The following is a 14,107-nucleotide window of genomic DNA, read 5'->3' on the forward strand; positions in this document are numbered from 1 at the left end:
TGTGGTTTTTCCAACACTTCAATACGCTGTTCTATCAAGATGTGTCCTTTGGGATGATACTAACAGTGAGGTCACAGTGTCAACAACAAGTGCTGTGCTGAGCACATTCTCTGACTTACAAGGGCCATGGTCCCGTTACAACGTCTTCTGTTCTAGATGAAAAACTTGGCCGAGACCCCACGGTTAAAGTGCGATTGAAATCAGCCAACAATGTGACCAGAGAAGCCACCCATTTCACCATGGCATCATCTGTATTCATTTGTGTAATATCCTTATTGACTTTCAAGATGGTGTATCTGTGCTTCAGTCCCTGCCTTCTGGTTCAGGCTGATTCTTCAGCAATAGCCTCCTCCTTGTCCTCCTCCTCCTTGTCCTTCTCCTCCTCCATCTCCTTCTTCTTCTTCTCCTTCCCTTTCCCCTCCCCTTTCCCCTTCTCCTCCTTCTCCTTCTTCATATTCTTCTTTGTCTTCTTCTTCCCCTCCTTCCTCTTCTCCTTCTTCTTTTGAGACTTTATTTTTTTAAGTAATATGGGGCTTGAACTCACAACCCTGAGATCAACAGTTACACGATCTTCCAACTGACCCAGATAGCCTCCCCAGTGATAACCTTCTTTTAACTGAAATATGCCTTTACATTTAACTGGGTAAATCCAGGGAAACTAAAGCAGGTTTGGGGCCACTATAAGGTGAGGAGGAACAGTTGTTGAAAAGAAATCAGTGCAAGAGGGGACTTCTGTTCGGTCATAACGCATCCTGTGATCTGAATGTTATACATACATCAAAATCCCAAGGGTCCTTCTGAAAGGAAGAGATACCTGCTAGAGAAAGAGATCTCTATGGAAGTGAATCCATTCATCCTGGAAAAATAGTAAAATGACAAATCTTTACATTGTTTAGTTATGAGCCCTTGAGTTTTTCCTTCTTAATCCCTAGTTATCCTGCCTCAAGATTCCTCATAACATGGTAGGTAAACTCTGTAATTACTAGGAGCTACTTAATTACCTGTACATTTGCCTCTTGCCTCCCAGCCTTGAATCTGTCACCTCTGTCTAACCCTCCTTGGTATTTAAATAGCTAATCTGGTGCTGGCTGCTGAGTTAACCATGTGCAAACCTCTAAGCACAATCACCTTAACCTTCACAATTCTGTTTCTTTGGTATTTCTGTTTGTGTTTCTGTGTATGAATTGATTTGGCCTTTGCTAATAATTAAAAGCATTTGCTGAAGTATTCACCACAGTCAGTAGATAAGAATTTCTGTGAACAGTATGTCTGTGACATTAGCTTGTCCCCCGAAGTATAAAACCAACTGAGGTAAGTATTTTTGAAAACAGGTTCTAGTTGATACATATGTATTTGAAAGCATACATGTATTCATTACTCGGGAGGTATCAAGCTTCTACTACAACGTGCCCAGTTCTGTTCTAGGCAGTGACAAAGAAAACCCCCAGTCTCCATGCAACAGCATCCTGGTTGGGGGGGGGGGGAGTAGGGAATCAAGGAAATAGATAATAAAGAAGCAGAATACATGTATGTAATACGGAGATAACTGCTATGAGAAAAATAAGGCCAAGAAGGCTGATAGAGAGTAGGAATTGAGCTTTGAAATAGGGTGCTTATCCACCACTCACAAAAGTCAGGATATGGAAACAATGTATATATCCTTCGATGGATGAACAGGAAAAGGAAATGTGGTATACACACACAATGGAATACTATTCAGTCTTTAAAAAGATGGGAAACCTGACATTTGTGACAACAGGGACAAACCTATGGGACATTCTGTTAAGTGAAATAAGCCAGGGAGGGTCTGGGTGGCTCGGTTGGTTAAGGGACTGCCTTCGGCTTGGGTCATGATCCCAGGGTCCAGGGAACCCGCATTGGGTTCCCTGCTCGGCGGGAAGCCTGCTTCTCCCTCTCCCACTCCTCTGCTTGTGTTCCCTCTCTCACTGTGTCTTTCTGTCAAATAACTAAAATCTTAAAAAAAAAAAAAAAGAAAGAAGCCAGATGCAGAAAGGCAAATACTGCGTGATCTCACTTACATGTGGAATCTAAATAGTCCAACTCTTGTAAACAGAGAGTAGAATGGTGGTTACCAAAGGCTGGGGGAGGGGAGGGGGAAATAGGGAGATGACAGTCAAGGGCACAGAGTTTCAGTGATGCAAGGTGAATACGTTCTGGAGATCTAAGTTACTGTAATATCGTATTGTATATTACTAAGAGGGTGGATCCTAAATGTTATCCACAAAAATACAATAATAAAATAAAATAGGGTGCTTAGAGAAAAGAGCTTATGAAAATCTCAACAAGGTAAGGTCCAAGCCCAGCAAATTCTGGCAACAGCAGGTTTGACGTGTAAGATGCCAGTGAGGCCAGAAAGAGTTTGGGGTGCCTGATTTTATAGGACACATATTTCATATAAAAGGACTGGACTTCTTGGTGTGAGACAGGAAGCCCTTGAAAGGTTTCAAGCGTAGGGATGCCCCGCTGGCTCAGTCTGTAGAGGATGTGATTCTTGATCTCACGGTTGTGAGTGTGAGCACCATGTTGGTGTAGAGATTACTTATAAACAAAATCTTAAAAAAGAGAAATAAAAAATAAAAAAAGAAAGGATTCCAGCATAAAAGTGGCCTGGCAGACTCGTGATTTTGAGGGGGGTCATCTGGCTTTGGGGTGGAAAAGCAAGAAAACCAGGAGGACCACTTGGGAGATGATGGTGGTTTGGTCCAGTGGGGCAGCAATGGGGGTAGAGAGAAGAGGTTGGATTCTGGATAAGTTTTAAAAAGTGAAGATAATGGGATTTGCTGGCAGGTTGGGTGAGGTGTGTGAACCAAAGAAATTAAGGTTTTCAGATTGTGCATGTGTGAGTATAAGAGCGTAAGTCTGTATAAAGCCCAACATTATCCACAGATGTCTGGCTTAATTGCTTGCTTATTTAATTTTGTTCCTCCCAAAGCCCTGCAAAGGAAAGGAACCTCTCAGTTTTGCTCCTTGCTATATGCCCTCTCTCTCTCTCTCTCTCTCTTAAAAATGAAGAAGGTGTTTATTATGAGTAACGGGATTACAGAAAAATTGCAAAGAGCTCTGCTATTCTCTGTCTTCTCAACTTTTAGGTTGAACCCTGTATTCATTTAAAAATAATATATTGGGGCACCTGGGTGACTCAGTGAGTTAAGCCTCTGCCTTCGGCTCAGGTCATGGTCTCAGGGTCATGGGATCGAGCCCCACATCGGCTCTCTGCTCAGCAGGGAGCCTGCTTCCCCCTCTCCCTCTGCCTGCCTCTCTGCCTACTTGTGATCTCTCTCTCTGTATGAAATAAATAAATAAAATCTTTAAAAAATAAAAATAATATATTCATTTAATTATAGAAACTGAAAGAAATTTGTGGAATTATGTGATGTAAACATTTAACAATTGTTTATTAAGACTATGACTAAAATATGGAAGAGTCTACATTCTACAGATGGCCTTGTGTTATTTTGAAAGCCAATATCAATGTGAGTAAATGAATGCAAAAAGTATATAAAAATAAATCCTAATCCTATAGAATAAAACAGCCTTGTAGGATATGCAGGATCAGTTGCTAGGGCAGAATAGACTTTACTAGGGCTGTTTTCAACAAGGACACTACCCGGGACTAGCCTTCAGCCAGTCAGTCAGCTGTGGTGAGTTTGCATTCATGAGTTAATCAACTCTGGGCTTGATTCAAAAGGAGTTTTCTCAGAGATGCCAACCTTCCTCTAAGCAGGGCATTTCTGTAAACTTTGCCTGAGTTAAGGCTCACGAAATACTGTTACTCACATACATATGTGCCTTTGATTTGGTTCTTTGTGATGATAGAGCATTGGAGACAGTTGGTTTGTTATTAAGAAGAAATGTATAGATGTAACTAATCTCGGAGGTTTCCACGGAGAGCAAATAAACCCAGAGCCCTGCAGTAGGTCACAGGACCACAATGCATGTATACATTCCGAAATCCAAAAAACTCTGCAAACTGCAAGCTTTTTGGGGGGGGAGGGAACCTCTTCTGGAAGCAAAGCCAGACTGACCAGAACTCATTTGGTGGTGAACTTGAACTGGGATCCCTGGAGCTATATGTGGTTTTTACATATCCCATCTAATGTGAGCGTTCACTGGTACCTCTGCAGAAAGAACAATGCGTCTGATCACGGGTGGTGAGCTGTGTGTGACATGATATATACTGGAAACTCTCAGCCAACTTTCCATTTCTAAGAATTCTGTTTTCTGAAACACATCTGGCCTCATGGGCTTTGCGTTGTCCTGGACTGTGTTTGCTGTCTGGGGCTGATGGTGCTGGCTTGGTTTCTTGTCTTGTCACCCATCAGTGATGGACAATGAGTATAGAAGGACACATCCTGGTGATTAGCTAAATGGGTGACTCTAAGCCATATTAAAGATATCATCTGATCTTTTAGGGATGACAGAAGCCTCTGTGGATGTGATAGACTAAGGCGTCTCAGGGCAGTGTCAAGGCCACTGAGAGCCTGACAAACTCAAATCAGTCAAGTCAGTCTTGAGTCTAGGGCTCCCTACTCTATTGCATTTAGACTGGGCCATCTGGGGCAGTGGGCTCCTCTCTGTAACCCGCACGGTTCAGCCTAGCTCATAACAAACTTACTACATAGTTTTCTTTTATTTATTTATTTACTTATTTGTCAGAAAGAGAGAGCAAGCGCAGGCAGAGAGGCAGACAGATGCAGAGAGAGAGAAGGAGGCTCCCCACTGAGCAAGGAGCCTGATGCGGGGCTCGATCCCAGGATCCTGGGATCATGACCTGAGCGGAAGGTAGGGGCTTAACCGACTGAGCCACCCAGGCGTCCCATTACTACCTAATTTTCATCAGAACTTCCTTTCCTTGGGGAAAAGGTGTCCAGTATGGGACTCCGGGAGGTTCCTAACCCAGTGAATGCCACAGCTCCCCATCTTCAAATCTTGTATTTTCTCCTCTTCACCCCCGCCTCCCGAAGCCCTAACACATAAAAGGGTAAAGCACTGGCCACGGGTTTAGAAAAACCTAGAATCTGAAACATAGACAGAGTCTTCAGGAAACAGGGAGATGAAGGATCTAACCTGTCCCCAGTGCAAGGCCCCCATACTTGTCATACCTTGAGGAGGGGACCCTTGTGCTCAACAGAGCCCATCTCTGGTCAGAGCTGCAAGACTCCTTTTGCTTCTATACCGGGCAGAAAAACCTCCCAGGAAGGGCTTGCAAAAATTGGTAGGTGGCCTCCCCTTCACCTCTCTTCCAGGATTTACCTCCCTTGCTCTTGGACATTGAGGCAGGACACGGACATCTGCATTAGGTACCAGCTGAGAAGCTGAACGCTTGGGTGCCTGGGGGAAAGTGGAGATTAGGTATTTGGGTGTCCAGTGTGGGGAGTTGGCGGGCGTGTGATCCAAATGGCTCTGGAACTTGATGCTGTTACAGAAAACACCCAAGCTGCCATTAGAACCAGAATCTTTTCACCGAGATCCACAAAGGCCGTGAGAAAGGCTGTCATTGGCCAGGCTCCCAGGCCACCCGAACAGGGGGAGAGGAAGGGGTGCAAACCCCGCCCAAGCCCCAGGGGGATGGAGTTGGCACCGATGACTTCTGGTCAGCCCCAGGACGGCAGGCCAGGCATTTCAAAGGGTGCGGGAGCAAAGAGGTCCTCCCCAGCCGCGCTCTGCTCCTCGGTGGCCAGCGCCTCCAGGGAACCCAGGTCAGAATAAGAGTCCGGGTGGGAAGCAGACGTGGAACCGGGGAGACGCAGTTACGGTGGAGGTGGAGGAAGACACCAGAGAGCTTAAACCGGGAGGAGAGGCGCGGGGTCTTGGGGTCGAGCCCATTATAACCCCGCAGTTCCAGCGCTCCGCCCGCCCGGCGCCCTGCGAGCGCGGAGCGGGGCGTCCCCTTGGAGCGGGCGCAGTGGCCCCCTGGCACAGGGCTCCTCGTCCAGGGCCGCTTGCTCCATCCGCAGTGTCAAGGAAGGGTCTCCAGTGGAGGACAGGGATCTGCGGCCATGGCCGAGGCCGCGGAGCTGGAGGGGTCCCCCCCAGGTCCCCAGGGGTCGCCTGAGGCCCCCGTGCCTCTGGCAGAGAAAGCTGGCGAGCCGGGGGCCGCTGGCCGGAGGGCGGAGCGGGAGGAAGCCAGCGAGGGCGCCGCGGAGGCGCCGAGGGGCGAGGGGGCGGGCGCAGCAGCGACGGTCGCGGTGAACCAGGCAGAAAGCACGGATCCGGACGGAGGGCGCGCTAGCGAGCCGGATCCGGGCGCGGATAGTGGCCCGGGGGCCGAGAGGCAGGGCGCGAGGGCAGCGCAGGGCGAGGCGGAGGCCGAGGAGGGCGCCCCGGGGTGCGCCGAGGTCCCCCAGGGAGAGGAGGCGAGCGGCGCAGAGCAGGTGGAGGAGGCGAGCTCCGGCCGCGGCACGCAGGGCGAGGCCTCGAGGGAGATTCAGGGGAATCCCGGGGAGACCGAGGTCCCCGGGGCGAAGGAGAAAGCGGAGCGAGGGCCAGAGGAACCCGGAGGCGGCCCGCCGGGGGCGCAGGGGGCCAGCATGGAAGCCGCGGGGCAGGCGGGAGGGGCGCTCGGGGCCGAGAGTGAACCCGGGGACGGAGGGGATCTCAGCTCCCAGCCCCAAGTCGAGCCCACCGAGGCCGCGGCGGCGGAGATTGGAGGGTGCGGCCCCGGGGAGCTTGCAGAGGAGCCTGGGGGTGCAGCGGCGGGCGCCGCCGCCGACGAGGCGGGGGCGACGGGGACAGAGGAGTCGGAGGAAGTGGCCCCCGGGGACTCGAGGGCGGAAGCTGTCGAGGACGGGGACCAGGGTGAACCCCAAGAGGAGATGGAGGAGGCCGAGGAGGAGAGGCGAGAGCGCGGCCCGGAGGTGCCAGGCGAGCCGGTCGCAGCGGGGGCCGAGGAGGAGCCCCCAGACAGCAGCAGCGCGCCGGCAGGGGCGGACGCGCCAACCCGGGCGGCTGAGCCGGAGGCCGAGCTCAGCAACCACCTGGCAGAGGAGGGCAGCGTCGAGGGCCGGGAGGAGGCCGGGCGGGTGAATGGCGGAGGAGAGGATGGCGAGACGTCAGAGGAGGGGGCCCCGCGGCGGGAGCACGACATCACCCTCTTCGTGAAGGTAAGTTGAATCGAAGCGGTTTTTGAGTCAGGGTCTTCCAGCTGTCCGGATTGTCGCTTCTGTTCACCGGAGGGAGGCGGGACGGCCTGGCGGTCATGGAGAGTTTCCGGAGCGTTTTGGGGAGACAGGATGGTTTGGAAACAAGAAGTTGGGTAGGGGTAGTAGGGGGTAGCTGGGGTGCGGGTCCAGCATCCCACTGTCTTTTGTTCTGAAAATCCTAACTGGTCCTTCTAGTCTGGAGATTATTGAAGAATCAATTTAAAAAAAAGTGATACGCCCTATTAATGTTCAAAGCAATTCATGCCAAAGGATTTCACTTGAAGTGAAAAAAAAAAAATGCGAACAGGTTGTAATGTGAGAAATCTCCCTGGGACTCAACTTTCAGAGGCCCAGAGCTGGCCAGTGTTTTCAGTTCCCCAAAAGTATCCCTCCTTGATATTTGGAAGGAAAGTGGAAATTTATTTAAATATTATAATATTTGTTGAGCATTTTAACATTTCTTTTGGAAGAATGCACGATGCTGGTGACTTGAACATCATCTGCTTTTAAGTCATATTTCAACCCTGCTTCAAATGGGAAGAAAGCAATGATTTTATTGAAGAATTTGTAGGACACCACTGAGGAACTTTTGGGTTTAAAGAGGTCTTTCTACAAGGCATCAAAGGTGAAGGACAAGGTCCAGGAGTAGCTCACACAAACGGGGATCTTTGTTTAAAAAAAAAAAAAAAAGCCCTTTCTGAGGACCTTAGGCCGGACCAGGAAAGCAGCAGATAATAAGGTCAAGAATGTGCATTGCATGTTGAATCGTAATCCTTTCAAAATACTTTCAGGCTTATAGAAGCCAGTTAGGACCTAAAGCTCCTTGACGGGAATGTAAGCAAATTCTAATAAGCAAAAAGAGAAATATTTCCAAAGTGATTAACTTCAGAATTTCAAAAATTGTTTGGGGGGCAAAGGGGTTAGGGAAGAGAGGGCATGCGTTTCTTCACTGGTTCAGGAAGGTGCTGTTCTGAGCATTTCTGAAGACCCTGGAGCATTTCAAGGTTAGGTGTTGGGATATAATCTAAAGGCATAGCCCCTAGGAAGGCCCCTGGGAGCTGGATATCTTCAGGGATGGGAAGGGGACTAGGAGGGGAGGAGGAGGGGGAGAGCTGAACACAGTGCTGCTGTGTGTACCCCAGATCTGCCCTTGATGTAAGCAATTCCCCCTTACTCCATCTCATGGCCACCTGCTTCCAGCATATCTTTGCAGTTTCTTGTTAGAGTTTTGAAATACATAACATCTTCCTCGTCTTCCTGCTTCCATTTCTCAGCTCTCCAGTCTAGGCCCTTGGTGATAGCCAGTGAGCTGGGAAATGAGATCTGATCACTTTATTTCTTTAAAAGTAAAATTCTCCAGTTGTTTCTTGTAGACTTTAAGATGAGGCCATACTCCTTATAGGCAGGCCACAGGCCACTCACGATGGCATTCTGGCCTCTGCAGTATTGCCTGGGTTTCCCCCCCCACCGCCCGACTTTCTCACCCATGGTCCCACCATGCCAGCCTATTGAACTAGTTATCATTCCTTGCGAGAACCACATTCTTGCCTGCCTGGAAATTGCATAGGTGCAGTACCCCCTGCCTGAATCAAGTTTCTTCCCCACTCACCCCACTCCTTGTCTCCTGTCTGGTTGTCTGCTATGTGTCTAGATTCAGCACAGGCATCGTCTCCTCTGTGGAGCCCTTGGCAGCCCTAGTCTGGGTTGGGTGTCCCTCTGTTGAAAGTCCCTTCACATGATGCATGTCTTACCTCTTCCCTTGACTGTGTGAGACTCATTTTCTATCCTCCATGTGGAGCACGGGCTTGGAACATGATGAAGGTTTGAATGGGTGGCTGCCTGCACCAGGTAGTATAAACCGTGGACATTAGAGCCAGTGGGATCAAATCCTGGCTCTGCTGCTTTCTTGCAGGGTGACCTTAGGTAAGCTACGTAACCTTTCTGTGCCTTTGTTGCTTATGGATAAAATGGGGATAGTCGTAGTACCTACCCCACAAGGTTGTTATGGAGATCAAGAATTTGATTATGTGAAGCACTTAGAAAAGCCCCTGGCTTGAAATAAGCATTGTATAATTGTGCATTCTTGTATAATTCTGCTCAGCTCCCACAAATGTCCATTGGATTTTACACAGAAACAATCCCCTTGCCCATTCCTTCCCTGCCTCTTTTTATTTTTATTTTATTTTATTTTTTTTAGATTTTATTTACTTATTTGTTGGGGGGCGGGGAGGGAGGGAGAGAGAGGGAGAGAGAAAGCACAAGTAGGGGGAGGGGCAGAGGCAGAGGGAGAAGCAGGATTGTCGCTGAGCAGGGAACCGGAAGCAGGAGTGAGGCTTAACTGTCTGGGCCACCCCAGGCGCCACCCCCCCCCTTTTTAAGGGAAAATGTCTCTAGGTACCTAATTACTCCATTCTCTGAGGATAGGAATGTTATGAAAAGTAAAAATAAGTTTGTTTGTTTGTTTGTTTGTTTTCCTCAGTTCCTGCTCAGGAGTAGTTTGTGTGGGCAGAGGCAAGGGGCTTGTCATGGACAGCTTTTCAGAATGTGTTGTTCTGACATGATCATCCTGGTTCTCAGTTGCCTGCTCCCACCCCATCTTTTTTTTTTTTTTCCCCTTTAAGAAAACACATCTCCAAACAGGGAGATTGGTCTTTAAGTAACTACTACTTGATATAACATCTGAGGGTCAGTTAAGATGTGCCTCATGGGATTGTTAAGGCACTTCACTTTCTCTTTATCCTACAAATCATTACCCGTAAAAACAAAAAAGTCCTCAATGCAGAAATCAAGCAGAACCTTTTAGACACTTCTACCTTTTGAGTTTGTAATATTTGATTTAAAATCCTTAAATTAGTCTAAAATAGGATTTCTTTGCCAGATTTAGCTTTCTTGAGGTTCCTTCTTTGGGCTCCACTGAGTTTAGACCGTGCTGCGTAGTAGACATCTGACCTTCTGGGTTTTGTAAACATGTAAAATTTTTCTGTGCCATCACTGGAATGCAGAATTCACAGATTTGTTCTTTAAGGAGAAGTACCGCAAACATTCCAAACATTCCCCTTGCTTTCATCTGACAGTCTAGTAAACATGGTTGTAATTAATTAGCCCATATTTTATTTGTCAATTTTTAACTTTTACATTTCCCCATATTTTTTAAAATAAATATATCAGCTGCAAATATACCACAAAGTGATGACTGATGACCCAGTAACAGGTGCACATCAAATCTGCTTCTACTTTTAGCCACCTGGTAGTTTATGTACTTCATCTTTGTGGAAATTGTCATCTTAACTAATTGGACATTTTGTTTTATTCTGTAAGCATGCAAGAATGTATTCTTGAAAAAGAGAACATATGGAACAGACCAAGGAAAACTTCCCTGAATTATTGTGTGGTAAATTAATTGCTGATCATGGTAATTCTTACTTTTGTTTTTTTACAAAGAAGTATTAATCATTTGTCATCAAATTGTAGGATAACCCTGCAGCATATTTAGTAAGAAAGATTCCTTTCTTCTTTACTCATAACGGAGGGTTACAGTGTAATAACATACTAACATAACAACAACAAACGACAAACAAAATCCTGACAACAAAGGATAAGGTAGGGACTTCACCAGCTGTGGGGATTTAGTCACTAAGGAAGTCTTGCTTACACATTTGGTGTTTCTAATCCAGTAGTTCCTGGCAATTGTATATACTTTAAGGTAAGGTCTAGGGGTGGGACAGTCTAAGATGGGTTTCCTGGCAAATTTCACATGACCTAAAAAACCTCAATGTGACAATCCTGGGCCAGAATCTAAGAGTTTCTTAAACCAGGTTTTGGACACCATATATTTAACACGTAGATACTGTGGAGCTTGGAAACTTGCATTTGCCGTCACATTTGGGTCCCTTGATAGGTGGAATTGGGGATGGAACAAAGTCCAACTGAAGAAAGGCTTGACCTCTGAATAGGCATTGTCACTGAGAACTGTCCCCCAACATAAATGAGTACATAAACGAAGCCAGCCGAGCAGTGCCACACCATGTGGCCATGGCAAGTTGGGAAGGGTAGGCATGTGTCCAGGAATAGCAGCTGAGAAACTCCTGGAAGAGCAGTTGGCTGCAGCAATCCACGCACCTTTCTCCAGGAGAGAACATGTTGAGACTGTTCTGTGGGGGCTTGAAAGGGAGGTGGTATTTTCATAACTCTGTGTGGACTATAACCATGTGCTCTGAAGGGAAATGAGCAAAGATGCATTTCTCTGACTTTACCTCTCCCCGCAAAATAATATTTCTTGTTATTTGTTTCCTGAGTGTCTTATATAACTTGCTTACAAACACATTTTTCAAATTTAAAAATTCAATTAGCCAACTTGTAGTACATCAGTATTTTCAGATACTGATACACTGTATCAGATGTACTGTAGTACATCAGTATTTCCTAGTGTTCAGTAATTCATCAGCTGAGTATAATACCCAGTGCTCATAACATCTTGTGCCCTCCTTAATGTCCATCACCAAATTACCCCATGCCCCTACTCACCTCCCCTCCAGCAACCCTCAGTTTGTTTCCTAGAGTTAAGAGGCTCTCATGGTTTTTATCCCTGTCTGATGACTTCCCATTCAGTTTTCCCTCCTTTCCCCTATGGTCCTCTGCATGGTTTCTTATATTCCACATATAAGTCCAGATGATAATTGTCTTTCTCTGATTGACTAATTTCACTGAGCATAATACCCTCTAGTTCTATCCAGGTCAATGTAAGTGAGAAGCATTCATCTTTTCTTATGGCTGAGCTTACAAACTCATTTATGAACTTAGTAGAGTTAGTTGGGGTGGAAACTGGAAGAAACACTGGGGGGAAACACATGCTCACTGGAGGTCATGGTCCCTCTCCCCATGCTGAGTGAGATCCATGTCATAATAGCTTCTTCACATCATGTCCTCCTCACCTGGCATGGCGGTGGGCTTGTTCTAAGCTCTCAGTCAGTGCTTTTGGTAATGATAGGTAAGTAGCCGGATAGATGCATAGTCCAAGGTGACTCAGCTAGTGAGAAGCTGGACACAAAACTGTTTCCAACCAACCCAGTCCAGTGGCCCTTCTGAAAGAGCCAGAGTCATTCTCCTCCATGAAGACGTCTTGGCAACAGAGCTGCAAGATGCTGGAATTCCCTCAGGGCTGTGGGAATTTGTGGCTCTGCGTTGCTGGGTACACCTATGCCACAGCTCTAGCCCTTCATTGTTGCTGACAGGCCGTATGCTCTGGACTCTTCATATGTCCTTGGTGAGTGACCAGGCTTCACCCCCAGCCTGAGGTCCTCCTCCTCACAGGACCCCCAGCCTGAGGGTCTCCTTTATAGCTTTGATTTCTCAAGGTCAGCTGCTCTTCAGGAGTCCTCTCAGATATCCTACCTCCCTGAGTATCTAGAGATCTGTAAGATACCTTCAGAAACAACACACTGGATTCTTAGAGCAAGTAAGTTACCCTTTAGTTTCACATACATAGAAAAACAAAATCTAGACTTTGACGGAATGTATCAAGGACAAAGCTCTGAGCCATGGTTTAGGTTCAAGTGGGTCACAGAACTGTAGATTAGTCTATTAACTTAGCCCATGTGGATTTATCACCTCTTACTGTTGACTCTGTGCTAGAGTTTGTGTACCCAACGTCAAGCAAGACAGACAGGGTCCATGCCTTCATATTTTTAAAATATTTTATTTATTTATTTGCCAGACAGAGATCACAAGTAGGCAGAGAGGCAGGCAGAGAGAGAAGAGGAAGCAGGCTCCCCCAGAGCAGAGAGCCTGATTTAAGGCTTGATCCCAGGACGCTGGGATCATGACCTGAGTCGAAGGCAGAGGCTTTAACCCACTGAGCCACCCAGACGCCCCTAGACAACTTTTAAAGACATCAGTTGTCTTCTGACAACCCATTCTCCTCCCCACAGGGAGACAGTGTCCAATTCCATTTTCAGCTGGAGTCTGCAAAGCCTAAAATATTTATTGTCAGGCCCTTTAAGACAAGATTTGCTGACCCATAGCTTAAATCTCCTTTGATTCATGACCCGGGACTAGATACACTGCCTCTGGCACAAAATTGGAGTTTTATTTAGTGAGGAAGAAGGGGAATAACTGTTGAGTAAAGAATCAGTGGTGTCTATCACAGTGAAAAATATTTAAGACACTACACATCTTATACATATTGTTAGAAATGTTTCTTCTGTAAAGTCCCTAATTTTGATTTAAGTGAGATTGAAATAAAACAGAGATTATAAATATAAAAGCATACAATGCAATGCAACATAGTGAAAGGAAAAGGAAGTCTTTTTCTACCCCTGAGGTCCAACCTTTCAGTTTTTCTTCCTGGAGACAGCCACTGAATATCTTTCCAGAGATATTCTGTGCGTATGCAAGCTTATATGTAAATATTCTCACTGTATTAGTTGTCTAACACTGTGTAGTAAGTTACTCTAAGACTTAGCAATCTAAAACAACAAACATCTGTTATTCACAGTTTCTCTGTGTCAGGAATTTGGAATCAGTTTATTTGGTAGTTATGGCTCATGAGGTTGTAGTGGAGAGGTTGGCAGGGCTGTGGTCTCATCTGAAGGATTGGTTGGGGTGGCGGCGTGGCTGACTCACATGTCTATTGGCAAGAAGTTCAGTTCCTCAGCACTTGGGGCTCTCTTCCTGGGCTGCTTTGATGTGCTCACAACATGGTGTCTGGCTCTCCCCAGAGCATGGATCCAAGAGAGAAGAAACCACAACTGTCACTTCTGGTCTTACTTTATTCATTAAGTCCAATATTTAAGGAGATCAAAATTAAACTCCACATTTTAAAGGGAAAGTCAAATGATTTGCGGATGTATTTTTAAAAAATACCACACCCACTTTTTTTTTTTTCATAAAAAGTAGTACACTGGCTGTACATTGAGTTACATCTTGCTTTCTTTACTTAATAGTAT

General features: G+C 46.6%; 1 protein-coding gene across 1 annotated transcript in view; it reads left to right on the plus strand.

Moving 5' to 3' along the window:
• The first annotated feature begins 6,020 nt into the window (after positions 1-6,020).
• Positions 6,021-14,107, plus strand: part of CLIC6 (chloride intracellular channel 6) — a 46,911-nt gene continuing 38,824 nt past the window's right edge. Inside the window, exon 1 of the mRNA XM_046002977.1 lies at positions 6,021-7,124. Coding sequence (XP_045858933.1) covers positions 6,021-7,124 — 1,104 coding nt within the window. The remainder of the gene's footprint in view (positions 7,125-14,107) is intronic.

Source organism: Meles meles, chromosome 4 (genome assembly GCF_922984935.1).
Source record: "Meles meles chromosome 4, mMelMel3.1 paternal haplotype, whole genome shotgun sequence".
NCBI classification, from domain to species: domain Eukaryota; kingdom Metazoa; phylum Chordata; class Mammalia; order Carnivora; family Mustelidae; genus Meles; species Meles meles.